The sequence below is a fragment of the Aethalodelphis obliquidens genome, unplaced genomic scaffold (genome assembly GCF_003676395.1).
Source record: "Aethalodelphis obliquidens isolate GAN/ISIS:26980383/991018 unplaced genomic scaffold, ASM367639v1 scaffold22, whole genome shotgun sequence".
Lineage (NCBI taxonomy): Eukaryota > Metazoa > Chordata > Mammalia > Artiodactyla > Delphinidae > Aethalodelphis > Aethalodelphis obliquidens.
Window position 1 is genome coordinate 6,199,034 of NW_020837966.1, and position 27,065 is coordinate 6,226,098.

Consider the following 27,065-nt stretch of genomic DNA (forward strand, 5'->3'; position numbering starts at 1 on the left):
ATAAATATTAAAAAAAAAAAAAAAAAGAATGGAGTATGAGGCATATTACCACATGGGTTAACCTTGAAAACATGCTAGGGAGAAAGAAGTCATTCACCAAGACCATATAACAACATGATTCCATTTATATGAAATGTCTAGAATCAATAAATCCATAGAGACAGAAAGTAGATTCATAGGACACCAGGGCCTGGGAGGAGGAGGGAATGGACAGTGACTACTAATGGTCATGGGCTTACTTTTTGGAGTAAGGAAGTTATTCTAAAATTAGATAGTGGTGATGATCACACAACTCGGTGAATATTCTAAGAAACCACTGAACTACATAATTTAAAAGGTGAACTTTTATATGTGAATTATATCTCAATAAATCTATCATTAAAAATTCAAGCCAATAACAAAGAAAAAACAGTAAACTAATGATAAAATAATAAGTACATAACAATTTTTATTCAGATATGAAAGCAATCAACCGGATAGCCTCGTCCACCAGAGGGCAGACAGCAGAAGCAAGACCTACAATCCTGTAGCCTGTGGAATGAAAACCACATTCACAGAAAGATAGACAAAATGTAAAGGCAGAGGACCATTTACCAGATGAAGGAAAAGATAAAACCCCAGAAAAACAACTAAATGAAGTGGAGATAAGCCACCTTCCAGAAAAAGAATTCAGAATAATGATAGTGAAGATGATCAAGGACCTCGGAAAATGAATGGAGGCAAAGATCGAAAAGATGAAAGAAATGTTTAACAAAGATCTAGAAGAATTAAAGAACAAACACCTACAAGAATTAAAGAACAAACAGAGATGAACAATACAATAACCGAAATGAAAAATGCACTAGAAAGGGGCTTCCCTGTTTGGCACAGTGGTTAAGAATCCGCCTGCCAATGCAGGGGACATGGGTTCGAGCCCTGGTCTGGGAAGATCCCACATGCCATGGAGCAACTAAGCCCATGCACCACAACTACTGAGCCTGCACTCTAGAGCCCACGTGCCAAAACTACTAAAGCCCTCACGCATAGAGCCCATGCTCCGCAAAAAAAGAAGCCACCACAATGAGAAGGCCGTGCACTGCAATGAAGAGTAGCCCCCGCTCGCCACAACTGGAGAAGGCCCGTGCAGCAATGAAGACCCAACTCAGACAAAAATAAATAAATAAAATAAATATATTTTTTTAAATGCACTAGAAGGAATGAATAGCAGAATAATTGATGCAGAAGAATGGATAAATGACCTGGAAGACAGAATAGTAAATTCAGTGCCATGGAACAGAATAAAGAAGAAAAAATGAAAAGAAATGAAGACAGTCTAAGAGACCTCTGGGACAACATTAAATGCACCAACATTTGCATTATAGGGGTACCAGAAGGAGAAGAGAGAGAGAAAGGACCTGAGAAAATATTTGAAGAGATTATAGTTGAAAACTTCCCTAATATGGTAAAGGAAATAAACACCCAATTCCAGGAAGTGCAGAGAGTCCCAGGCAGGATAAACCCAGGAGAAACATGCTGAGACACATAGTAATCAAACTGACCAAAATGAAAGACAAAGAAAAATTATTAAAAACAAAAAGGGAAAAACAACAAATAACATACAAGGGAACTCCCATAAGGTTAAAATCTGATATCTCAGCAGAAACCCTACAACCAGAAGGGAGTGGCATGATATATTTAAAGTGATGAAAGGGAAGAACCTACAACCAAGATTACTATACCCAGCAAGGATCTCATTCAGATTCAACAGAGAAATCAAAAGCTTTACAGACAAGCAAAAGCTAAGGGAATTCAGCACCACCAAACCACCTCTATAACAAATGTTTAAGGAACTTCTCTAAGTGGGAAACACAAGAGAAGCAAAGGACCTACAAAAACAAACCCAAAACAACTAAGAAAATGGTAATAGGAACAGACATATCAATAACTTAAATGTGAATGGATTAAATGTTCCAACCAAAAGACACAGGCTCGCTGAATGGATACAAAAAAAAAGACCCGTATATATATGCTCTCTACAAGAGACCCCCTTCAGACCTAGGGACACATACAGACTGAAAGTGAGGGGATGGAAAAAGAAATTCCATGCAAATGGAAATCAAAAGAAAGGTGGAGTAGCAATACTCATATCAGATAAAATAGACTTTAAAATAAAGAATGTTACAAGAGACAAAGAAGGACACTACATAATGATCAAGGGAACAATCAAAGAAGACATAGCAATTATAAATATATATGCACCCAACACAGGAGCACCTCAATACATAAGGCAAATGCTAATAGCTATAAAGAGGAAATTGACAGTAACACGATAATAGTGGGGGATTTTAACACCTCACTTACACCAATGGACAGATCATCCAGACAGACAATTAATAAGGAAACACAAGCTTTAAATGACACAACAGACCAGATAGATTGAATTGATATTTATAGGACATTCCATCCAAAAATGGCAGATTACACTTTCTTCTCAAGTGCACATGGATCATTCCCCAAGATAGATCACATCTTGGGTCACATATCAAGCCTTGATAAATCTAAGAAAACTGAAATCATATCAAGCATCTTTTCTGACCACAATACTATGAAATTAGAAATCAATTGCAGGGGAAAAAATGTAAAAAACACAAACACGTGGAGGTTAAACAATACGTTACTAAATAACCAAGAGATCACTGAAGAAATCAAAGAGGAAATCAAAATACCTAGAGACAAATGACAATGAAAACATGACCATCTAAAACCTATGGGATGCAGCAAAAGCAGTTCTAAGAGGGAAGTAAAAAGCAGTTCTAAGAGGGAAGAAACAAGAAAAATCTCAAATAAGCAATGTAACCTTACACCTAAAGGAACTAGAGAAAGAAGAACAAACCAACCCAAAGTAAGTTGAATGAAAGAAATCATAAAGATAAGAGAAGAAATAAATGAAATAGAAACAAAGAAAACAATAGCAAAGATCAACAAAACTAAAAACTGGGTATTTGAGAAGATAAACAAAATTGATAAACCTTTAGCCAGACTCATCAAGAAAAAGAGGGAGAGGACTCAAATCAATAAAATTAGAAATGAAAAAAGAGAAGTTACAACAGACACCGCAGAAATACAAAGCATCCTAAGCATCTACTACAAGCAATTCTATGCCAATAAAATGGACAACCTGGAAAAACTGGACAAATTCTTAGAAAGATATAACCCTCCAAGACTGAACCAGGAAGAAATAGAAAATATGAACAGACCAATCACAAGTAATGAAATTGAAACTGTGATTAAAAATCTTCCAACAAAAAGAAGTCCAGGACCAGATGGCTTCCCAGGTGAAATCTATCGAACATTTAGAAAAGAGCTAACACCCATCCTTCTCAAAGTCTTCCAAAAAATTGCTGAGGAAGGAACACTCCCAAACTCATTCTACGAGGCCACCATCACTCTGATACCAAAACCAGACAAAGATACTACAAAAAAAGAAAATTACAGACCAATATCACTGATGAATATACATGCAAAAATCCTGAACAAAACACTAGCAAACAGAATCCAACAACACATTAAAAGGATCATACACCATGATCAAGTGGGGTTTATCCCAGGGATGCAAGGATTCTTCAATATATGCAAATCAATCTATGTGATAAACCATCTTAACAAATTAAAGGAGAAAAACAATATGATCATTTCAATAGATGCAGAAAAAGCTTTTGACAAAATTCAACACCCATTTATAATAAAAACCCCCTGAAAATAGGCATAGAGGGACCTTACCTCAACATAATAAAGGCCATATATGACAAACCCACAGCCAACATCATTCTCAATGGTGAAAATCTGAAGAAACCATTTCCTTTAAGATCAGGAACAGGACAAGGTTGTCCACTCTCACCAGTATTCTTCAAAATAGTTTTGGAAGTTTTAGCCACAGCAATCAGATAACAAAAATAAATAAAAGGAATCCAAATCGGAAAAGATGATTTAAATCTGCCACTGTTTGCAGATGACATGATACTATACATAGAGAATCCTAAAGATGCTACCAGAAAACTACTAGAGCAAATCAATGTGTTTGGTAAGTAGCAGGATACAAAATTAATGCACAGAAACCTCTTGCATTCCTATACACTAATGATGAAAAATCTGAAAGAGAAGTTCAGGAAACACTCCCATTTACCACTACAAGAAAAAGAATAAAATACCTAGGAATAAACCTACCTATGGAGAAAAAAGACCTGTATACAGAAAACTATGACACTGATGAAAGAAATTAAAGATGCTACAAACGGATGGAGAGATATACTGTGTTCTTGGACTGGAAAAATCAACATTGTGAAAATGATTATACTACCCAAAGCAATCTACAGATTCAATGCAATCCCTATCAAACTACCAATGGCATTGTTCACAGAACTGGAACAAAAAACTTCACAATTTGTATGGAAACACAGAAGACCTCAAATAGCCAAAGCAATCTTGAGACAGAAAAATGGAGCTGGAGAAATCAGGCTCCCTGACTTCAGATTATACTACAAAGCTACAGTAAACAAGACAGTATGGTACTGGCACAAAAAGAGAAATATAGATCAGTGGAACACGATAGAAAGCCCAGAGATAAACCCACACACATAAGGTCACCTTACCTTTGATAAAGGAGGCAAGAGTATACAATGGAGGAAAGACAGTCTCTTCAATAAGTGGTGCTGGGAAAACGGGACAGCTACATGTAAAAGAATGAAACTAGAACACTCCCTAACACCATACACAAAAATAAACTCCAAATGGATTAAAGACCTAAATGTAAGGCCAGACACTATCAAACTCTTAGAGAAAAACATAGGCAGAGCACTCTATGACATAAATCATAGCAAGATCCTTTTAGACCACCTCCTAGAGAAATGGAAATAAAAACAAAAATAAACAAATGGGACCTCATGAAACTTAAAAGCTTTTGCACAGCAAAGGAACCATAAACAAGACGAAAAGACAACCCTCAGAATGGGAGAAAATATTTGCAAATGAAGCAACTTACAGAGGATTAATCTCCAAAATTTACAAGCAGCTCATGCAGCTCAATATCAAAAAAACAAACAACCCAATACAAAAATGGGCAGAAGACCTAAATAGACATTTCTCCAAAGAAGATATACAGATTGCCAACAAACACATGAAAGAACGCTCAACATCACTAATCATTAGAGAAATGCAAATCAAAACTACAATGAGGTATCACCTCACACCAGTCAGAATGGCCATCATCAAAAATTCGACAAACAATAAATGCTGAAGAGGGTGTGGAGAAAAGGGAACTCTCTTGCACTCTTGGTAGGAATGTAAATTGATACAGCCACTATTGAGAATAGTATGGAGGTTCCTTAAAAAACTCAAAATAGAACTACCATACGACCCAGCAATCCCACTACTGGGCATATACCCTGAAAAAACCATAATTCAAAAAGAGTCATGTACCAAAATGTTCGCTGCAGCTCAATTTACAATAGCCATCGACATGGAAGCAACCTAAGTGTCTATCAACAGATGAATGGGTAAAGAAGATGTGGCACATATATACAATGGAATATTACTCAGCCATAAAAAGAAATGAAACTGAGTTATTTGTAGTGAGGTGGATGGACCTAGAGTCTGTCATACAGAGTGATTAAGTCAGAAAGAGAAAAACAAATACCATATGCTAAAACATATATATGGAATCTAGGGGGAAAAAAAGGTTCTGAAGAACCTAGGGGCAGGACAGGAATAAAGATGCAGATGTAGAGAATGGACTTGAAGACTCGGGGAGGGGGAAGGGTAAGCAGGGATGAAGTGAGAGAGTGGCATGGACTTATATATACTACCAAATGTAAAACAGATAGCTAGTGGGAAGCAGCCACATAGCACAGGGAGATCAGCTCCTCTGTACTTTGTGACCACCTAGAGGGGTGGGATAGGGAGGGTGGGAGGGAGACACAAGAGGGAAGAGATATGGGAATATATGCATATATATAGCTGATTCACTTTGTTATAAAGCAGAAACTAACACACCATTGTAAAGCAATTATACTCCAATAACAATGTTTAAAAAAAGGATCATACACCATGATCAAGTGGGATTTATCCCAGGGATGCAAGGATTCTTCAACATACACAAATCAATGAATGTGATACACCATATTAACAAATTGAAGAATAAAAACCATATATGATCGGGCTTCCCTGGTGGCGCAGTGGTTGAGAGTCCGCCTGCCGATGCAGGGGACACGGGTTCATGCCCCGGTCCGGGAAGATCCCACGTGCCGCGGAGCGGCTGGGCGCGTGAGCCATTGTCGCTAGGCCTGCGCTTCCGGAGCCTGTGCTCCGCAACAGGAGAGGCCACAACAGTGAGAGGCCCGCGTACCGAAAAAAAAAAAAAAAAAAGACCAAAGGCTTAAATGTTAACAATAAACTATAAATAAATCCCTAACTAGGCTGATTAAGAAAAAAGAGAGAAAATTTAAATTATTGATATTTGGAATGAAAAAGGAGTTATCCCTATAGATTCCACCGACATTAAAAGATAATAAATAAATATTATGAGCAACTTTATGGCAATAAATTTAACAACTTTAGAAAATGGAAAAATTCCTTGAAAAATACAATTTACCAAAATTGACACAAAATTAACACAAATCTGAATATTCCTATATCTATTTTAAAAATTAAAACTGTTTTCAAAATCCTTCCCATGAAGCTCCAGGTCAATGGTTTCACTAGCAAACGTTTCTCTAAAATATTTAAGAAAGAGATAATAACAATTTTATACAAAACTCTTTTGGAAAATAGAGATAAAATTTCCCATTTGTTTCATAAGGCCAACATAATCCTGATAGCAAAACCTGACAAAGATATTACAAGAAAAGAAAATTAAGACCAACATTGCTTCTGAACATAATCTCAAAAATCTTCAATAAAATATTAACATACTATTAATATTAACATACAAAGCCTAATCTCCCTAGTCCTGTTTCTAGGACTAGAAATCAGTAAGAAAAAGACCATAAATTCAATTAAAACAATAGACAAGAAGACCAAATAGCTCACAGGCAAAGAAATACAAAATATTCTTAAATATATTAATTTAGGCTTAACATTTTATGTAATAAGAAAAATGAAACTCTTCTAGCAGATTAACAAACACCCAAGTTTGATGATATTCTGTTGTCAAGGTTGGTGAGAGTACATACTGGTAAAACCCATACAGAAGGTAATTCAACTGTAATATTTTAACCTGGAATTTACTCTTTGGCAATTTACCTTACAGTCACACCTTCACACACAGAAATTTTACACCAATATATAATATTTATAGGTGTAAAAAAGAATGAAAACACTCTATATACAATAAGAAAAGGTCTCCAAGATAAATTAAAACAAAGGGGGGAAATAATATAAACGGTATGCTATTTTTTTTCAGTATTCTATTTTTATGTAAAAAGATGGAAGGATTAGAATATATATTCACATTGTTATACATGTAAAAATACCCTGAAGTATACAATAGAAACTAGTAACATTGATAACCTAATAACAGGTGAGAAACACAGCAAGGAGACCGTTCAGGTATATCTTTTCATATTTTTAAACCATGCAAATTTATTAAATATTAAAAAAAAATTTTAAGTAGTTACTTTAAAAAAATTTTCAGGCAGCTCATAGTATATCTGAGAGTGCTAGACACAGACAGGAACAATGTTGAAAAGCAGAGTTTGCACTCTGAGCATGCCGACAGTGGAAACTTGGCACTACCACTAGAACCACTGCCAGTACTGCCTTGGGAACGTAGATGTATTATTTACTGTCACAAAAACTGTTATTATCCTCTATTTATAAATGAGGTGACTGAGGCATGAGAAGTTAAATATCTTGCACAAGTGGCATATTGCCATTACCAAGCGCAGAATTGTGATATAAACCTAGGTAGTGTGACTCCAAACCTTTCTCAGCTAATTGGTACCCTGGGTTGCTGCCCATAGTATAGGCTAACTTGTTTATTCTAGTAATTTTTTACCCTCTTCCAATCATTGTAACTGGTCATTACAGTCTTCTATTTGTTAAGTATTGTTCTATGAAGGGATTGATTTCGATGACATCATCAGGAAAGAATGAAGCATGTATTAATAGGTCAAGTTTTCTGGATTCAGCTTTGGTTTTGCTTTCCAGTTTTTCCATTTCTCTTCACTAGCACTTGATGCAAACAACTCTACCAGGGCTTTTAAAAATGTCATTAAATGTGTTTATACCTTAATAACTTTTATCTGCTCCATTACTGCAGTGCACATAGTAATAGCAGGATTCTCTTTTGGTTCTTCTTCAAGTTTCTCTTCTCCCAGAGATCGTCTTTTTGCTGCCTTTCTTTTTTCTTGTAATTCCTTCCTTTGCTTTGTTTGGAAAAATTTCAGAGTCTTAAAAATTTCTCGGGAAAATTCATCTACATCAGCTTCCATGCTTTCCCCATTAAGGTCCAAAAGCCCTCCATCCATCCACCTGAATTGAAAGAAAAAGTAATATTAAACTCAGAAGGGCTTCCCTCGTGGCACAGTGGTTAGGAATCTGCCTGCCAATGCAGGGGACACGGGTTTGACCCCTGGTCCAGGAAGATCCCACATGCCGTGGAGCAATTAAGCCTGTGCGCCACAACTACCGAGTCTGTGCTCTAGAGCCCGCAAGCCACAATTACTGAGTCTGTGCTCTAGAGCCCACGAGCCACAACTACTGAAGCCTGTGCGCCTAGAGCCCGTGCCCCACAACAAGAGAAGCTGCTGCAACGAGAAGCCCGCACATCACAACGAAGAGTAGCCCCCGCTCGCTGCAACTAGAAAAAGCCTGCATGCAGCAATGAATAACTAACACAGTCAAAAATAAACAAATAAATTTATTAAAGAAAAAAGACTAAGGAAGAATGATTAAAAACAGAATTAAGTGAAAAAAATAGGATATTTTAATTTAAAAAATATTAAACTCAGAGACTTCTGGTGTGTGAAAAGGCCTTACAGATTCTTTAGGCTAGGCCCTTCATTTTATAGTAGAAATAACTGAGAACAAGAGCAATTAACAGTTTTTCTCAGTCACACAGATAGAATGATGACAGATAATACTAAAACCACAATTTCAGCTATGCTGCATGTGCAAAAATATGAATCAGACTGTAAACGGACAACTAACAGTATCCAGATGAAATGCTGATTTGACTCCATACTTCTAATTCTTAGTGTCAAATAATGAGTCAAATGAATTAATTGCATTAAAAAATGAATCAACTCTGGAAAACCCAGGTGAGACTTTAGATATTATATTAGTAAGGCTAGGTGGCGCCTTAGCAATATTTGATGCTTCTATATAATATTTGGTTTCTCTTTCAAATGGACAGATAAATCCTACTTTTAAACACCTAGCCAACAACAACAATCAATGTACATTTTATAAATCTTTGTATATCTTTACTTAATTTTTTATTACCAGAAATTACCGTTTTTCTGTTCGTTGCCACTTCAAAACTAAATTAAAAAACTTCTGATAGGGCTCAATGTTAACTTTTAATTTATCCAGTTCAGGATATTTTGTCAGTTCCCATCTGAAAAGTTCCTCTTCTTTATTAATAAATTGAACTGCTTCTTCAGATTCCTGAATACGTTTTTGTAGTTGTCTTACATCTGTCACATACTGAAAGCAAATAATTTTTTATTTCAAGAAATACCCAAGAAATGTTATAAAAATAAAATTATATAATACTGCATAGGCTATGTCCTTGCATTTATATAGCAACTTTAAACATCAACTTCACAACATCACCATGACACAGAGCAAAAGGTATGGTTATGTCTATCTTACAAATAGAAAACTAAATCACAAAAAAAGATTACATAATTAGCAGCAGTCCCAGGCCTAAGAGTCAGGCCTCTGTTTGCCTTAGTAAGCACAGGTTTTTCTATATTATAGAAACATGTCCTGTATTAATCTACCAGCCTGCCATAGCTACTGTCTATATTTATCAGACCTGCTGCATGCGGTCCAGTTCTGCAAATTCTGCAAACTCTTCCATGCGGCGTGATTCCTTTTCTATTTCCAAAATCAGTTTCTCTCTCTTTTCTATTAGCTCACTTTCTTTTTTATGTTTAGCATTCTCAAGGAGCTTTAAAAGAAAATTATTCATGTTAACTATTTTGTTACAAAGCAAAGAATTATCAAATCAGAAATCCGAATGCTTTATACAGTAACAAAAAACATCAGCGAAGTAAAAATAAAACATTGTACAAAAATAAAACATTGACTGATATAAAAATGAAAAGAATAATAAACCACAAAACCACACAGAAAAACTTTCCTATATCTCTGAAGTGACTGTAACAATTCTTATTTATTAAATAGATACTTTAACTATTTAACAAATTCTGGGAAAATAATAAAAGCTACCATATATTGAGCACTTGTTATGTCAAGATTGATTAAACACTCTACCTATATTACCACAAGTATTAGTATCCTCATTTCAGAGGTAAAGAAATTTAAGCATATAGAGGTTAAGAGGCATGTCCAATGTCACAAAATCATAAAAGTCAAAATCTGGATTAGAACTCTGGCTTATCTAACTGAAGTCCATGCTTTTCATTACTACTATACCATCTCACTTCCCAGTTTAGGAGAAACTAGTTTACATTAGGACTTTTTCAAAATCTGAACTATATTCAGTCTTATATAAAATCCTGAATCTGCTACTTCTTCCTGGGAAAGTTACTTAACTTCTCTGAAACTCATTTTTCTCATCTATGAAATGGGGAAAATAGGAGCACCTGGGATTTTTGTGAGTATTAAATGATTTAATAGCACAGAGCTTACAATTATTATTATTAATTTGTAAATAGTTCTGACTTTTTTAATGTCAGTCCCACTTTTTTTTGTTTTTTTTTTTTGTGGTACGCGGGCCTCTCACTGTTGTGGCCTCTCCCGTTGCGGAGCACAGGCTCCGGACGCGCAGGCCCAGCGGCCATGGTTCACGGGCCCAGCCGCGCCGCGGCATGTGGGATCTTCCCGGACTGGGGCACAAACTCGTGTCCCCTGCATCGGCAGGCGGACTCTCAACCACTGTGCCACCAGGGAAGCCCTGTCAGTCCCACTCTTTACAACTTTGTGGGTTAAGCCTAAGCCTGCAGGGCCATAAATGTGGCTAACCCCAAAATCATACGGACACATGAAGATACTTTTTAAAGGTAGATGGCATGTATGTATGAAAATTAAACGAACATTGTGCTTAAAATATCATAATACAAAACTACATATTGAAAAATATATTCACCTCATCATTTTCATCAAAGATGGGATTAATTTTCCAAGGCCACATAAGGACAGCTGAATTTAAAGCTAAGTCTTCTGGAGGAAATAGAAATACATCTAAAAAGTAACTCATCCGGCGTTTGGATTCCTACAGAAGAAACTCCAGGTATATTAAACCATATACAAAATCTAAAGCATTATGAAAAAGAGAACCAATAACAATTTCTAATACTCTCTCAAATTTCAATCTGACTCACATTGTTAACTGATATTTCATATTACCCAAACCATATGGGTATTTCAATAACTGTAGGGTTATTTATTTGGCTTCATACCACACAATTGCAGATTTTTATACCAGAAATAAAGCTTTTTAAAAGTTTTCACTTGCAGTTGACTTAACAGAAAGGTACTCTTGAGTCTCCATGTAGATGACTGAAAATGATGATGAAATAGGCAGCTTTTGTTCAGCAACCCTTTAAATTTTTTTCTTTTAAAAGATTTTACATTTTTTATTCTTATGTATTTAATTTTGAATCTTTGTTGACAAAGATTTTAGCATCTTTTATTTTGTTTTGCATCTTCAGTGACAGTACCACTTTTTTTGCCTACCATTAGCATACAGCAATTGTCTAGAAAGAGTTTAGGGGTGAATGGCAAAACCAAACCAAAACAAAACAAAAACCTTTAAAACCAACAGATTTACCTGAATAGAGAAGTTGAATATCTTTACGCTCTATAGCTTACATATTTGCTGTATATGTATATAATATATATAATATGCAGAATGCATCATATATGTATTATGTTGCATGTAGAAATTAACCTAATAAAATCTGATTCATGTAATCAATTATATTAATAGATTAAAGGAGAAAAAGCATAAGATCACCCCAATAGATGCAAAAAAAAAAAAAGATAAAATTCAACATGCATTCACAGTAATGTTTTTCACTTAATTTTTATTGGAGTATAGTTGATTTATAATATTTTGTTAGTTTCTGCTGTACAGCAAAGTGAATCAGTTATACATATACATATATCCACTCTTGTTTAGATCCCATTCCCATATAGGTCATTACAGAGTACTGAGTAGAGTTCCCTGTGCTATACAGTAGGTTCTTACTAGTTATCTATTTTATATATAGTAGTGTGCATATGTCAATCCCAATCTCCCAATGCATCCTCCCCACCCTCCCATAGAAGAGAATTTACTAATCTCATAAGGGAACCTATAAAAAACCTATAGCAAATTTCATACTTAATAGTGAAATCTTGAAGCCTTTCCCTTTGAGATTGGGATCAAGATGACTTCTATTCAACATTACTAAAGATCCTAACCAGTCCATAATAGCAAAGAAAATAAAGTTTTAGAAATGTGTAATGTTTGATAAGGACAAAACCAAAACTGTCATTAACTACTAGTTGTAAAATAGTATATGTAGACATTCCAAAAGAATCTTCAGATAAACTGTTAAAATTAAAAAGAGAAAAAAAACATATAAATTTTAGTTAGGATATTTAAATAAAAATTTTTTAATTAAGAAAAAATTTAGTGATAGCTATTACTTTGCATATAAAAATAAATTTTATATTATATTATAGTCAAAGTATAAAATAAATATACATAAGTTCATATAAATAAATCATTGAATAAATTAAAAAGCAGCAGAGAAGAAACAAGTCTCCTATGCAGAATAATTCCAAATAAATAATGTAGCTACCCTACTGTAAAGGAGGAAAGCACAACTCCCAGTTCTTAAGTGTGGATGCATACAGTGACTTCCTTCCAAAGAAGACAGTATGGAAAGAGGGAGAAAAGAGTGGAGAGACATGATAAACACTACTTCTGCCGGTGATCAAGCTCAACATCAAATGCCATGTTGATAATATGTATCCTTGAAATGACGTGATGAAAATGGCACTTTTCCTTTGTGATTCTCCTCCAAAAAACTGACTACCCCGTTCTAATCATGAGAAAAATAGCAGACAAATTCCTACTTCTCAAAACTATCAAGAACATCAAAAGCAAGGAAAACCTAAGAAACTCTCAGAGCCAAGAGAAGCCTAAGGATACATGACAACTAGATACAATGTGGTATCTCAGATGAGTTCCTGAGATAGAAAAAGGGCTTTCAGTAAAAACTAAGGAAATCTGAATAAACTATGGACTTTAGTTAATAATATATCAGTATTGGTTTAATAATTATAACAAATGTACCATATTAGTGTAAGATGTTAATAATGAGAAAATTGACTGTGTGAGGATGTGTGTGTAATATGGGAACTCTCTGTACTATCTACTAGGTTTTTTTTGTAAATCTAAAACTATTTTTTTAAAGTCTATTAATATAAGTTAATTGTATTTTTGTATTCAAGTAACTAAGATAAGATGAAAAATTTAAGATATAATTTAATATAACATTAAAAGATATCAAGTACCTGAAAATATAACTAACAAATGATGTGCACAACCTCTACAGAGAAAATTATAAAATATTAAGAGATGTTAAAGAAGAGGTAAATGAATAAATGATATATCATGAACTGGAAGACTCCACAGTGTATGTACTGATTCTCTCCATCTATTTAATGCATTTCTAATCAAAATTCCAACAGATTTTTGCAGAATGTGAAAAACTGATTCTAAAATTTATATTGGAAAGATGCTAATTCTCTACGTTTATTATCAATTTTATGCAATCTCAATGAAAATCCCAAAACGTTATTTTATGGGTTGTGATCATCTAATTCTAAAATTTATATGAAAATACTAATAGCCAAGAACAAACAAGAAACTTGATGAAGAATAGAGTGGGAGGACATGCTCTACCGGGAATCAAGAATTATTATTGCTATTACAATTAAGCTGTTGTAATTAAGTCAGTGTGGTATTGATACAAGGATAGACAAAAGGCCAATAAAACAGAATAGAATGTCTTAAAACAGATCTGCACATATAGGGACACTTGATATATAATAGAGATGGCACTGCAGAGCAGTGGGGAAAGTATAGTCTCTTCAATAAATATGTAACTGCTCATGCATATGAAAAAGTAATTAAATAGGACCTCACATCATTCACAGAAATAAAATCCAGGAAGACTGAAAATCTAAACCTGAAAGGCAAAACTAAACAGCTTCCAGAAAAGGACACAAGAAAAAAATCTTGATGACCCTGGGTAGAAAAGGATTTCTTAAACAAGATACAGAAAGCACTAGCTATAAAAAGAAAAAAAAAAAAAATTTGCTCCACTTGACTACATTAAAATTAAGAACTTCCATTCATCAAAACACCATTAAAAACTGAAATAAATACAGAGTGAAATACATTAAAATTAAGAACTTCCATTCATCAAAACACCATTAAAAACTGAAATAAATAAATCAATAATATATTCAAAACTACTACACTGAACTATACACTTAAAAATGGTTAAGATGGGGCTTCTCTGGTGGCGCAGTGGTTGAGAGTCCGCCTGCCAATGCAGGGGACACGGGTTCGTGCCCCGGTCTGGGAAGATCCCACATGCCGCGGAGTGGCTGGGCTCGTGAGCCATGGTCGGTGAGCCTGCGCGTCTGGAGTCTGTGCTCCACAGCGGGAGAGGCCACAACAGTGAGAGGCCCGCGTAACCCCCCCCCCAAAAAAAGGCAAAGATGGTAAACTTTATGTTATGTATATCTTATCACAATTTTTTTAAAAACTACTATAAATCAATTAGAAAAGGACACACAACCCAAAAGAAAAATAGGTAAAAGACACGTACTGGAGTGAAATACTACACAGCCATAAAAAAGAATGAAATTTTCCCATTTGTAACAATATGGATGGACTTGGAGGGTATTATGCTAAGTGAAATAGAGAGAAAGAAAGCCAGATAGAGAAAGAAAAATACTGAATGATATCACTTATATGTGGAATCTAAAAAATACAACAAACTAGTGAATATAACAAAAAAAGGAACAGATTCACAGATTTAGAGAACAAACCAGTGGTTACCAGTGGGGAGGGGGAAGGGGGAGAGGCATTATAGGGGTATGGGATTAAGAGGTACAAACTATTATGCATAAAATAAGCCACAAGGATACATTGTACAACACAGGAAATAGAGCCAATATTTTATAATAACTATAAATGGAACATAACCTTTAAAAATTGCACATCACTATATTGTACACCTGTAACTTATATAATATTGTACATCAAGTATACTTCCATTTTAAATATAAATAAATAAATAAAAATTTAAAAATAAAATTTTCTTTTAATTAAAAAAAAATACTAGTATTTCACAAAAGAGGAGCTCCAAATGGTCAATAAGCATACGAAAAATTTTTTTTTCAGGAAAATGCAAATTAAAAATTCAGTAACCTCCACCCAACAGACTGGCAAAATTTTAAATATCTCACAATAGCAGGTATGGGTAAGGATATAAAACAACAGGACTCTTAAACACTGCTGATAGGAGTATAAAATTGGAACTACTTTAGAAAAGAGTTTTGCCTTAGCTAGTAAAGGTGAAAATAAGTATATCTTATAACACCTGGAAGAAATGCATGAATATACGCACCAGCGTACACATACAGAAATGTTCCCAGAAGCATTGCTTTTAGTAGCAAAAGTAGAAACAACTCAACTATCCAGAACAGTAAAATTAAAATAATAAATTATTCTATGGTTATATAATATGAGTACCAGACATCAATGAAAATAAATGAAAGTTAAGGAACAATGACATTACTAACATAATGTTGACAAGACACAAAAGAATAGAAATAGTATGATTCTATTTATATAAAGATCAAAATGAAACAAAAAGTAGCTATATTGATTAGGAATGCATATTTAGATGGTAAAACTACAAAGAAGAGCAGGAAATGACTACTATAAAAGTCAGGATAGTGTTCACATCCAGAAAAAGACAGGAGATTGTAATGGGCTTCTAGAGTGTTGACAAGCTTCTATTTCTTTCCCTGGATGATAATTACTGGATGTTTACTTTATAACATTTTAAATTGTACAATTTATTTTTTATGCAATTTTTGGTGTGTATTGTATTTTAATTTTTTTTTTTTTTTTTCCTTTCAGCCATGCCATGCGGCATGTGACATCTTAGTTCCCCGACCAGGGATCAAACCCATGCCCCCTGCGGTGGAAGCACGGCATCTTAACCACTGGATCGCCAGGGAAGTCCCTATATTTCACATTTTTAAACAAAAATTAGAGTACAATATAGGTGAATAGGTATATAACCTTGTGGTGGGGAAAGTATAAGCATATGTACTACTAAATGTAGAAACTATAAAAGAAAATATTTTTTTAAACCTTTGTTAAGGTGGAACTAAAGAAAAATAAAAAAGATTACTGTAGAAACCAAGTCGACACCTCTAGGAGGTAAAGGAAGGGAAGTAGTTATGGTCAGATAGTCATACGCAGAGGGCTTCTAGGGTGCTGGCAATATCCTATTTCTTGACCTTGGTGGTGGCAACATAGGTGTTCACTTTATAACTTTGTGTTTTTTTTATAACTTTGTTTAACTATATGTTTTATACACTTCCAATATGTTTATCATATTTCACAATGAAAAAAATATTTTAAAATATGTAAATTTAAAAATTCTTACCTTGATCCGTGAAACCAACTCATTAATTCTTACAGTCCGGGCTTTTTCTACGTAAGATATGAGCTCCATCATCTCTTCTGTTGTCTCAGGGACTTTTAATGCATGCTCTTTGATTGCTTCAAATTCACTGCAAATACTGACATAATACCCTGCTTTATTATAGTTAAAGTAATTAATGCTCTATCACACTAAATAAATTTTATTATGATTACTATAAAATAGGAACTGTGATCCTAAGAAAATTGGTTAATTCACTAATATATCTTAAAATATTTAAGCATAACTTATCTGATATAACTCAGGATACATCATACATCTATAAAATCTATAAAATTAAGGTAACATTTTCTGTGTGACATAGAGCATGCTTTGGATCAAGCAGCCCTACGTCTAAATCCTGCCTCAGCTGCTACTAGCTTTGAGAACTTATGTAAATCTCATAGGTTTAGCTTTCATATTTGTAAAATGAAGTTATTAACATTCATCTTGCAGGATTGTTGTAATACAATAATGAATAATGAATGTAAAAGAGCCTAGCACACAGTACACTCTCAATTACTGGTAACTATAACTATAATTTTTAGTATAATCATCAGCTTAATTATTATTATTATTAGTGTCCCTTGTGAAATGTGGTAAGTAAAAAGATCAAACCTCTGTATACATTTAAAAATCTATGATTCTTTCAGAATATATATGTATGTAAGTATGAACCTAGATACCCTATAGCCATTATTCAACTAAAGGTATATTTCATAGAATTTTTTTCCTTGTACTTGGCAGTATCAGTACTGTCATGCCATTATTAGAAATATCAGAAAAAACCCTTGCAAAAACAAAGTACAAAAGAGGTAAGTGATTTTAAAAATAAATTTTAGTTCATGCAGGTATTTCATTTATATTATGTGAGTAATTATACTTATTCATTCATCTAATAAATAATTGAGTACCTACAATGTGCTAAGCAAAGTTCTAAGCACTGGAGATATAACAGCAAATAGATAAGTCCCTATCATCATAAAGCTTACATTCAAGTTGATGAGAGAGACAAGAGCACATAAATATATAACACAATGTTAAGTGGTAAAAAGTGCTATGAAGAAAAAAAAAAAAGCAAAGTAAAGGGATAAAGAATGATGGAGTATAGACAAGGGGTCAGTATTTTATATAAAGTGGCCAGGAAATATCTCTCTAGAGAGGTGATATTCAAGATGAGAGAAGGAAAAAATGAGTCATTCAAATATCAGGAAAAAAGCTTCCAAGGAAGAAAAAATAGCAAGGATTAAAGCCTGAGGTAGCAATAAGCTTCGCATAGTTTAGGAATGGCAAGCAGGGCAATGTGAATACAAAGGAGAGGACGTAACATGAAATTGTAGAGATGAGCAGGAATCAGATAATGTAGGGCTTGGCAGTTAATTCTTGATTATCAAAATTTTAGGAGGATGCATTAATGTCGATAATGCAAAAAAGACAGATGATTCTACTGTGGGTGTTTTCTTCTTACTAGAGCAGAATCTGAGTCCCTTGGGGAGTGACATTACAGCAAAAGAAAAAGAGGCTGGAATTCCCTGGCGGTCCAGTAGTTAGGACTCCGTGCTTCGACTGCGGGGGCATGGGTTCGATCCCTGGTCGGGGAACTAAGATACCACATGCCACGTGGCATGGCCAAAAACAAAAAAAAAAGAAAGAAAAGAAAAGAAAAGGAGGCAAACAAGATTACTGAGGGCAAGGTGGCCCAAGCAGATACTAAACCAAACTATGAAGTAAGAAAATTGTTCTTTAATAATTATTAATTTATTTAATAAATTGTGCTTAACATAGTGGCACATATTTCCTCCTTTTGATGTTACCTATCTCAAGTATGGAACTTAAACCGGAAAGAATCAAAGAATGAAACAGGCAGAGGAAAATGGACTTTTCAGCTGCTCTTATGTCATAGGTTTATAATAAGACAGTTATTTTGTTGAAAGAATTTTCCAGAAAAGTGACAGATATTACAAAAATAAATACCAAAAAAGTCATGTCAAACATAAAAATTTTTTAAATTAACTATGGTATTGTCACTGCTCTTACTCAACGGGATTGTTAGAAATGAAGAGTCTAATACTTTACCATCTTCAACATCTTTTTGTAGTATAATTTTGTACAAAGTACAGCTGACCAATACTTAACTTTCTGAGAGTCATGTATTTTTTATTCATTTAAAAATATTTATTGATGTGATAGCTCCCTTTATTGGGTGCCTATTCTATGCCAAGCATGGTGCTAGATACTTTACAAATGTTATCTGTGATCCTAACATTAGTCCTGCAAGGAAGGTATTATTTTTCATAGTTGGCACCGCAGGAAATTGAGGCTTAGGGAAATTAAGTAATTTGCCTAGAGTCACGGAACTAGTTCATGGCAGAGACAGGATTCAAATCCAGGTCTCTCTGATTCCAAGGCACATAATTCTCTTACATTGCTTCTGGGAAAATAAACATAATGGCTAACATTTCTTGAGTACTATACTATGTTCCAGGCACTGTGCTAGGTGATTTATATAAATATTAGTTTTAATCCTTCTAGAAGTTGCAAACTGAAAGTCCTCTGGGGCCAGACAGGTAACAAATAAGTTAAATTATTTAGAGGATCAGTTGCTTGAGCACTGGATGAACAAACCAGAGGCCATTCTCCCTGTCAATGGGAAAGTTTCATCTCAACTCCATTTACCACTATAGGCCTAATGTGGCATGGTCTTCCCACTTTTTCAAGAAAAGTAAGAGATCTGGAGAGAGAGACAGAGAGAGAGAGAGAGAGAGTGTGTGTGTGTGTGTGTGTGTGTGTGTGTGTGTGTGAAAACTCCTAATTTTGAAATGTTGATAGCAAATTCAAAATTAGTTTAAACAAAATAAAAAACAATGTGAGACAAATAAAACACATTTGCATGACACATTCAGCTAGTAGGCCACTAGTTCATGAATCCAATCTATAGCCATCCTGCCAACTAGGTATTACTGTCTCCATTTTACAGATGCAAAAAATAAACTAGGTGACACAATAAGTCAGTATCGTGGTCAGGAATGATCCCAGATCTTCCCAATATCACTGAAAGTCTATGGTTTTTTCATTACCATGCAACCTGTATCCAAAAGCTGATGTACGTCAATTTCTTTTTTAAAAAAAATCCTGGGTTGCCTCAAAACTAGTCTCAAACAGTATCAAACGAAAAGAAACCAAACCAACAAGACTACAACGAAACCCTCTTAGGAAGTAGCTATGGAGAAAAACTTGCAAGTACTTATATTTTAATCTTTTATTTTTAAACAAGAATTGTTACTAGCAAACTATTTCTTTTAGCCCCATAATTCTGAGTTTGGCAACTAATTCTACTTACCTTTCATTTTCTTTCCTATGTTTTGAAGCTATGTCATTTAGTAATATGTTTGCAAACGCTTTTGCTTTGTTTGTTAGGCCTGTCTTCAAATCTTCACAATCCAAACGGACCATAGGAAAATGAGCCCACTGAGGCAAAAGCATTATTTCTGAAGCAAGACTGAAAAATTTTCCTACAAACTTAAAAAAAAGGATTTAAAACAAAAATGCTTAGAATTTTTAAATTCAGCTGTGATTTTATAGTACAGTATTATGGTGAAATTCTTAATTATATGATATAAATATAAATTCATTTCTTTTTGCTAAGTGACTAATATTTTTCCCATTATCGCACAAATCTTTTTTCACCTGTCCTTTCATTAAAGAATTGACAAATCTACCAGTAAATATCCAATACGATGACATTTATAGTATCAATATCTGGACATGACACAAGGTGAAATTTCCCTCAGTAACTATTAAAAAAATTATCATCAAAGCCAACTCATCTCTTGGTTTAAAAACAAACCTGTATCATGTGACAATTTGTGTAGCTGACTAATATCAATACTTGCTTGTGCCATTACTGATGCCTCACTGAAAATTCTAATTCAATCTTCAGGAAAATAAATAAAAGAAATTTTTTGGTTTGGGTCAAAATAATCCAGGAGAGAAACATTGTACCCTGCTGTTACTAACATTCCAAGATATTGGAATTTATACAAATTCCTAATACCCAGACACTGGGATAATTTTTTAAAATTGAGCAAAGTAGTATGGAATAAAACCTGGCAAGCTATGTTGTGATAAGTTTTATGGAAAGTGAAACAAATCTACCAACTTTGGGTAACTTTGACTTAATTTCACAATCCATTTTTTTTTATTCCTTTTATAAAATTTTTTGGCCATGTCGCATGGCATGTGGGATCTTAGTTCCCTGACCAGGGATTGAACCCACACGCCCTGCACTGGAAGCAGGAGTCTTAACCACTGGACCATCAGGGAAGTCCCTCACAATCCATCTTTAATGTTGCCTCTACCTTCCTCCTCACCTCATCTCCACCCTCCACCAAAATGCCTCATATTCCTTTTATTCTTCCTTAAGGAGACTTTTTCTTCATTTCCCTCTCTCTCAAATCTACCCTATTTTTATAGTCTCCAGTATTTAGTGGATTGGGCTTAAAATTTTCAATGTTTAAAGGAAATGAGGATATTAATTAGTTAGTTTAAAGACCATACTCAGTAGTCTTGGGTTTTTCTTAAAAATATACCAAATAGAGAGTTGATAGAGCTGATGGCACCTGAGAAGGGAGAAAAGATGTTTTCTCATTCTCAAAGGCCATCATCCAGTTTTTCAGGGATGTAATTAACAGATATGGAAAATAAAATGGGCTGAATCAAAGAAAACATGGCAACTGGAAACAACACAAATGTCCATTTACAGTAGAATTGATGGCATATTCATATATTGGAGTGCTATGTTATAATAAACTAGGACTATATGCAAAATATGGATGAATTTCATAATGATGAAAGAATAAAAACACAAAAAATACATGTAATATGATATCTTTCATATAAACTTACCATGGGCAAAACTAAACTATATTATTTAAGAATGCATACATAGGTGGTAACTATAAAGAACAGCAAGAAATGTCAGGATAATAGTTTCCAATAAAGAAGGGGGAAGTTTATGGTTGGAAAGAGGCACATGGGTGGCTTCTGGAATACTGCAAAATTCTAACTCTTAATCTAGGTAGTTATTAAGTTATAATTACCTATAAATCTGTACATATCTGCTTTACATGATTTTTGTATTATATTACACTTTTTAATGGAATATTTTAAACGTACAAAAGTAGGTAAAATGTACCCATTTTCCAGCTTCAACCATTATGAACTCATGGCCAATCTTGTTTTCTCTATACCTCTAACCATTCCCCTTCTGTTTTATTTTTACAAAAATCCCAAGCATCATATCATTTCCTCTACATATATGTGTAGTTCATAATTTTTTATTTCTCCCAAATAGGCATACTATTCACAACTATAGTATATCATAATTGACAAAAAGTCCAGGGGTAGATCACTAAACCTAAAAGTAAATTTTTATATAGTTATGTAAACCATCCAGAAATTATGAAATTCTATAAAATTTCACAGCAAAATACTAGGCCTAAGAAGAGAGTCACTGTGAAACCCAATGAAACATGTTCCCAGCCTAGAGATTTAGGGTTTCCAGATGCTAAAAGTTATGGCCAGGATCAAAAAATTTAGCTGTTAGCTCATAGAATATTTATTGTGCCTATTCTCTGAAGAGCATTGTATTGAGATATATGGTAAAATACAAATGAAAGAGAATATACCATCACTGATTTTATGAAAGTAATAATGCATTTATGAATCCATTATGTACTTTTATAAACACACAAAAACCAAATAAGGTATAAAGTATGCAAATTAGAAAAAACATACAATCATCTCGTAGATACAGAAAAAGCATTTAATGAGATTGGTTCAAGATGGTGGAGTAGAAGGACATGCTCTCACTCCCTCTTGCAAGAACACCAGAATCACAACTAACTGCTGAACAATCATCAATAGGAAAACACTGGAACTCACCAAAAAAGATACCCCACATCCAAAGACAAAGGAGAAGCCACAGTAAGAAGGTAGGAGGGGCGCAATCACAATAAAATCAAATCTCATAACCTCTGGGTGGGTGACTCACAAACTGGAGAACAATTATACCACAGAAGTCCACCCACTGGAATGGAGGTTCTGAGCCCCACATCAGGCTTCCCAACCTAGGGGTCTGGCAATGGGAGGAGGAATTCCTAGAGAATCAGGCTTTGAAGGCTAGTGGGATTTGATTGCAGGACTTTGACAGGACTGGGGGAAACAGAGACTCCACTCTTGGAGTGAACACACAAAGTACTGTGTGCATCAGGACCCCGGGGAAGGATCAGTGACCCCATAGGAGACTGAACAAGACCTACCTGCTAGTGTTGGAGGGTCTCCTGCAGAGGCGGGGGGTGGCTGTGTCTCACCATGAGGACAAGGACACTGGCAGCAAAAGTTCTGGGAAGCACTCCTTAGCAAGAGCCCTCCCAGAGTCTGCCATTAGCCCCACAAAAGAGCCTGGGTAGGCTCCAGTGTTGGGTCACCTCAGGCCAAACAACCAACAGGGAGGGAAGCCAGCCCCACCCATCAGCAGACAAGCAGATTAAAGTTTTACTGAGCTCTGTCCACCAGACCAACAGCCAGCTCTACCCACCACCAGTCCCTCCCATCAGAAAACTTGCACAAGCCTCTTAGACAGCCTCATCCACCAGAAGGCAGACAGCAGAAGCAAGAAGAACTACAATCCTGCAGGCTGTGGAACAGAAGCCACATTCACAGAAAGATAGACAAGATGAAAAGGCAGAGGGCTATGTACCAGATGAAGGAACAAGATAAAAGCCCAGAAAAACAACTAAATGAAGTGGAGATAGGCAACCTTCCAGAAAAAGAATTCAGAATAATGATAGTGAAGAGGATCCAGGACCTCGGAAAAAGAATGGAGGCAAAGATTAAGAAGATGCAAGAAATGTTTAACAAAGATCTAGAAAAATTAAAGAATAAGCAAACAGGGATGAACAATACAATAACTGAAATAAAAACTACACTAGAAGGAATCAATAGCAGAATAACTGAGGCAGAAGAACGGATAAGTGACCTGGAAGACAGAATGGTGGAATTCACTGCTGCGGAACAGAATAAAGAAAAAAGAATGAAAAGAAATGAAGACAGCTTAAGAGACCTCTGGGACAACAATAAACACAACAACATTCGCACTATAGGGGTCCCAGAAGAAGACAAAGGACCCCAGAAAATATTTGAAGAGGTTATAGTCAAAAACTTCCCTAACATGGGAAAGAAAATAGCCACCCAAGTCCAGCAAGGGCAGAGAGTCCCACACAGGATAAACCTAAAGAGAAACATGCCAAGACACATAGTAATCAAATTGGAAAAATTAAAGACAAAGAAAAATCATTGAAAGCAGCAAGGGAAAGATGACAAATAATATACAAGGGAACTCCCATAAGTTTAACAGCTGATTTCTCAGCAGAAATTCTACAGGCCAGAAAGGAGTGGCAGGACATATTTAAAGTGATAAAAGGGAAGAACCTACAACCAAGATTACTGTACCCAGCAAGGATCTCATTCAGATTCAACAGAGAAATTAAAAGCTTTACAGACAAGCAAAAGCTAAGAGAATTCAGCACCACCAACAGCTCTACAACAAATGCTAAAGGAACGTCTCTAAGTGGAAAACACAAAAGAAGAAAATGACCTACAAAAACATACCCAAAACACTTAAGAAAATGGTAATAGTAACATACATGTCGATAATTACCTTAAATGTGAATGGATTAAATGCTCCAACCAAAACACACAGGCTTGCTGATGGAAACAAAAACAAGACCCATATATATGCTGTCTACAAGAGACCCACTTCAGACCTAGGGACACATACAGACTGAAAGTGAGGGAATGGAAAAAGGTATTCCAAGAAAATGGAAATCAAAAGAATGCTGGAGTAGCAATACTCATATCAGATAAAATAGACTTTAAAATAAAGAATGTTACAAGAGACAAGGAAGGACCCTACATAATGATCAAGGGATCAATCTAAGAAGGAGATATAACAATTATAAATATATATGCACCCAATATAGGAGCACCTCAATACATAAGGCAACTGCTAAGAACTATAAAAGAGGAAATCAACAGTAACACAGTAAGAGTGGGGGACTTTAACACCTCACTTACAACAATAGAGATAATCCAGACAGAAAATTAATAAGGAAACACAAGCTTTTAAATGACACAATAGACCAGATAGATTTAGTTGATATTTATAGGACATTGTATCCAAAAACAGCAGACTACACTTTCTTCTCAAGTGCACATGAAACATTCTACGGGATATATCACATCTTGGGTCACAAATCAAGCTTCAGTAAATTTAAGAAAATTGAAATCATACCAAGCATCTTTTCTGACCACAAGGCTATGAAATTAGAAATCAATTACAGGGAAAAAAACGTAAAAACACAGACACATGGAGGCCAAATAATACATTACTAAATAACCCAGCGATCACTGAAGAAATCAAAGAGGAAACCAAAAAATACCTAGAGACAATGACAATGAAAATACCACGATCCAAAACCTATGGGATGCAGCAAAAGCAGTTCTAAGAGGGAAGTTTATAGCTATACACCCTACCTCAAGAAACAAGAAAAATCTCAAACAAGCAATGTAACCTTACACCTAAAAGAACTAGAAAAAGAAGAACAAATAAAACCCAAAGTTAGCAGAAGGAAAGAAATCATAAAGATCAGAGCAGAAATAAATGAAATAGAAACAAAGAAAACAATAGCAAAGATCAATAAAACAAAAAACTGGGTATTTGAGAAGATAAACAAAATTGATAAGCCTTTAGCCAGACTCATCAAGAAAAAGAGGCAGAGGACTCAAATCAATAAAATTAGAAATGAAAAAGGAGAAGTTACAATAGACACCACAGAAATACAAAGCATCCTAAGAGACTACTACAAGCAACTCTATGCTAATAAAATGGACAACCTGGAAGAAATGGACAAATTCCTAGAAAGATATAACCCTCCAAGACTGAACAGGAATAAACAGAAAATATGAACAGACCAATCACAAGTAATGAAATTGAAACTGTGATTAAAAATCTTCCAACAAACAAAAGTCCAGGACCAGATGGCTTCACAGGTGAATTCTATTGAACATTTAGAGAAGAGCTAACACCTATCCTTCTCAAACTCTTCCAAAAAACTGCAGAGGAAGGATCTGCCCAATCTCATTCTATGAGGCCACCATCAACCTGATACCAAAACCAGACAAAGATACTACAAAAAAAGAAAATTACAGACCAATATCACTGATGAATATAGATGCAAAAATCCTCAACAAAATACTAGCAAACAGAATCCAGCAACACATTAAAAGGATCATACACCATGATCAAGTGGGGTTTATCCCAGAGATGCAAAGATTCTTCAATATATGCAAATCAATCAATGTGATACACCATATTAACAAATTGAAGAATAAAAAGCATCTGATCATCTCAATAGAGGTAGAAAAAGCTTCTGACAAAATTCAACACAATTTATGATAAAAACCTTCCAGAAAGTGGGCGTAGAGGGAACTTACCTCAACATAATAAAGGCCATATATGACAAACCCACAACAAACATCATTCTCAATGGTGAAAAACAGAAAGCATTTCCTCTAAGATCAGGAACAATGGCAATCAGAGAAGAAAAAGAAATTAAACGAAAACAAATTGGAAAAGAAGAGTTAAAACTGTCACTGTTTGCAGATGACATGATGATACATAGAGGATCCTAAAGATGCCACCAGAAAAGTACTAGAGCTAATCAATGGATTTGGTAAAGTTGCACGATACAAAATTAATGCACAGAAATCTCTTGCATTCCTATACACTAGTGATGAAAAATCTGAAAGAGAAATTAAGGAAACACTCCCATTTACCATTGCAACAAAAAGAATAAAATACCTAGGAATAAACCTACCTAGGGAGACAAAAGTCCTGTATGCAGAAAACTATAAGACACTGATGAAAGGAATTAAAGATGATACCAACAGATGGAGAGATATACCATGTTCTTGGATTGGAAGAATCAATATTGTGAAAATGACTATACTAACCAAAGCAATCTACAGATTCAATGCAAGCCCTATTAAATTACC

At 34.8% G+C, this 27,065-nt stretch overlaps 1 protein-coding gene across 1 annotated transcript in view; it reads right to left on the bottom strand.

The window, feature by feature from the left end:
- DNAH12 (dynein axonemal heavy chain 12) overlaps nt 1–27,065 on the bottom strand; it is a 236,187-nt gene that overhangs the window by 138,023 nt on the left and 71,099 nt on the right. The window contains exons 13-18 of the mRNA XM_027121150.1: nt 20,290–20,468; nt 16,914–17,049; nt 11,312–11,437; nt 10,016–10,150; nt 9,488–9,681; nt 8,262–8,505 (exon numbers count right to left, since the gene is read on the bottom strand). Of these exons, the coding sequence (XP_026976951.1) occupies nt 8,262–8,505; nt 9,488–9,681; nt 10,016–10,150; nt 11,312–11,437; nt 16,914–17,049; nt 20,290–20,468 (1,014 nt within the window). The remainder of the gene's footprint in view (nt 1–8,261; nt 8,506–9,487; nt 9,682–10,015; nt 10,151–11,311; nt 11,438–16,913; nt 17,050–20,289; nt 20,469–27,065) is intronic.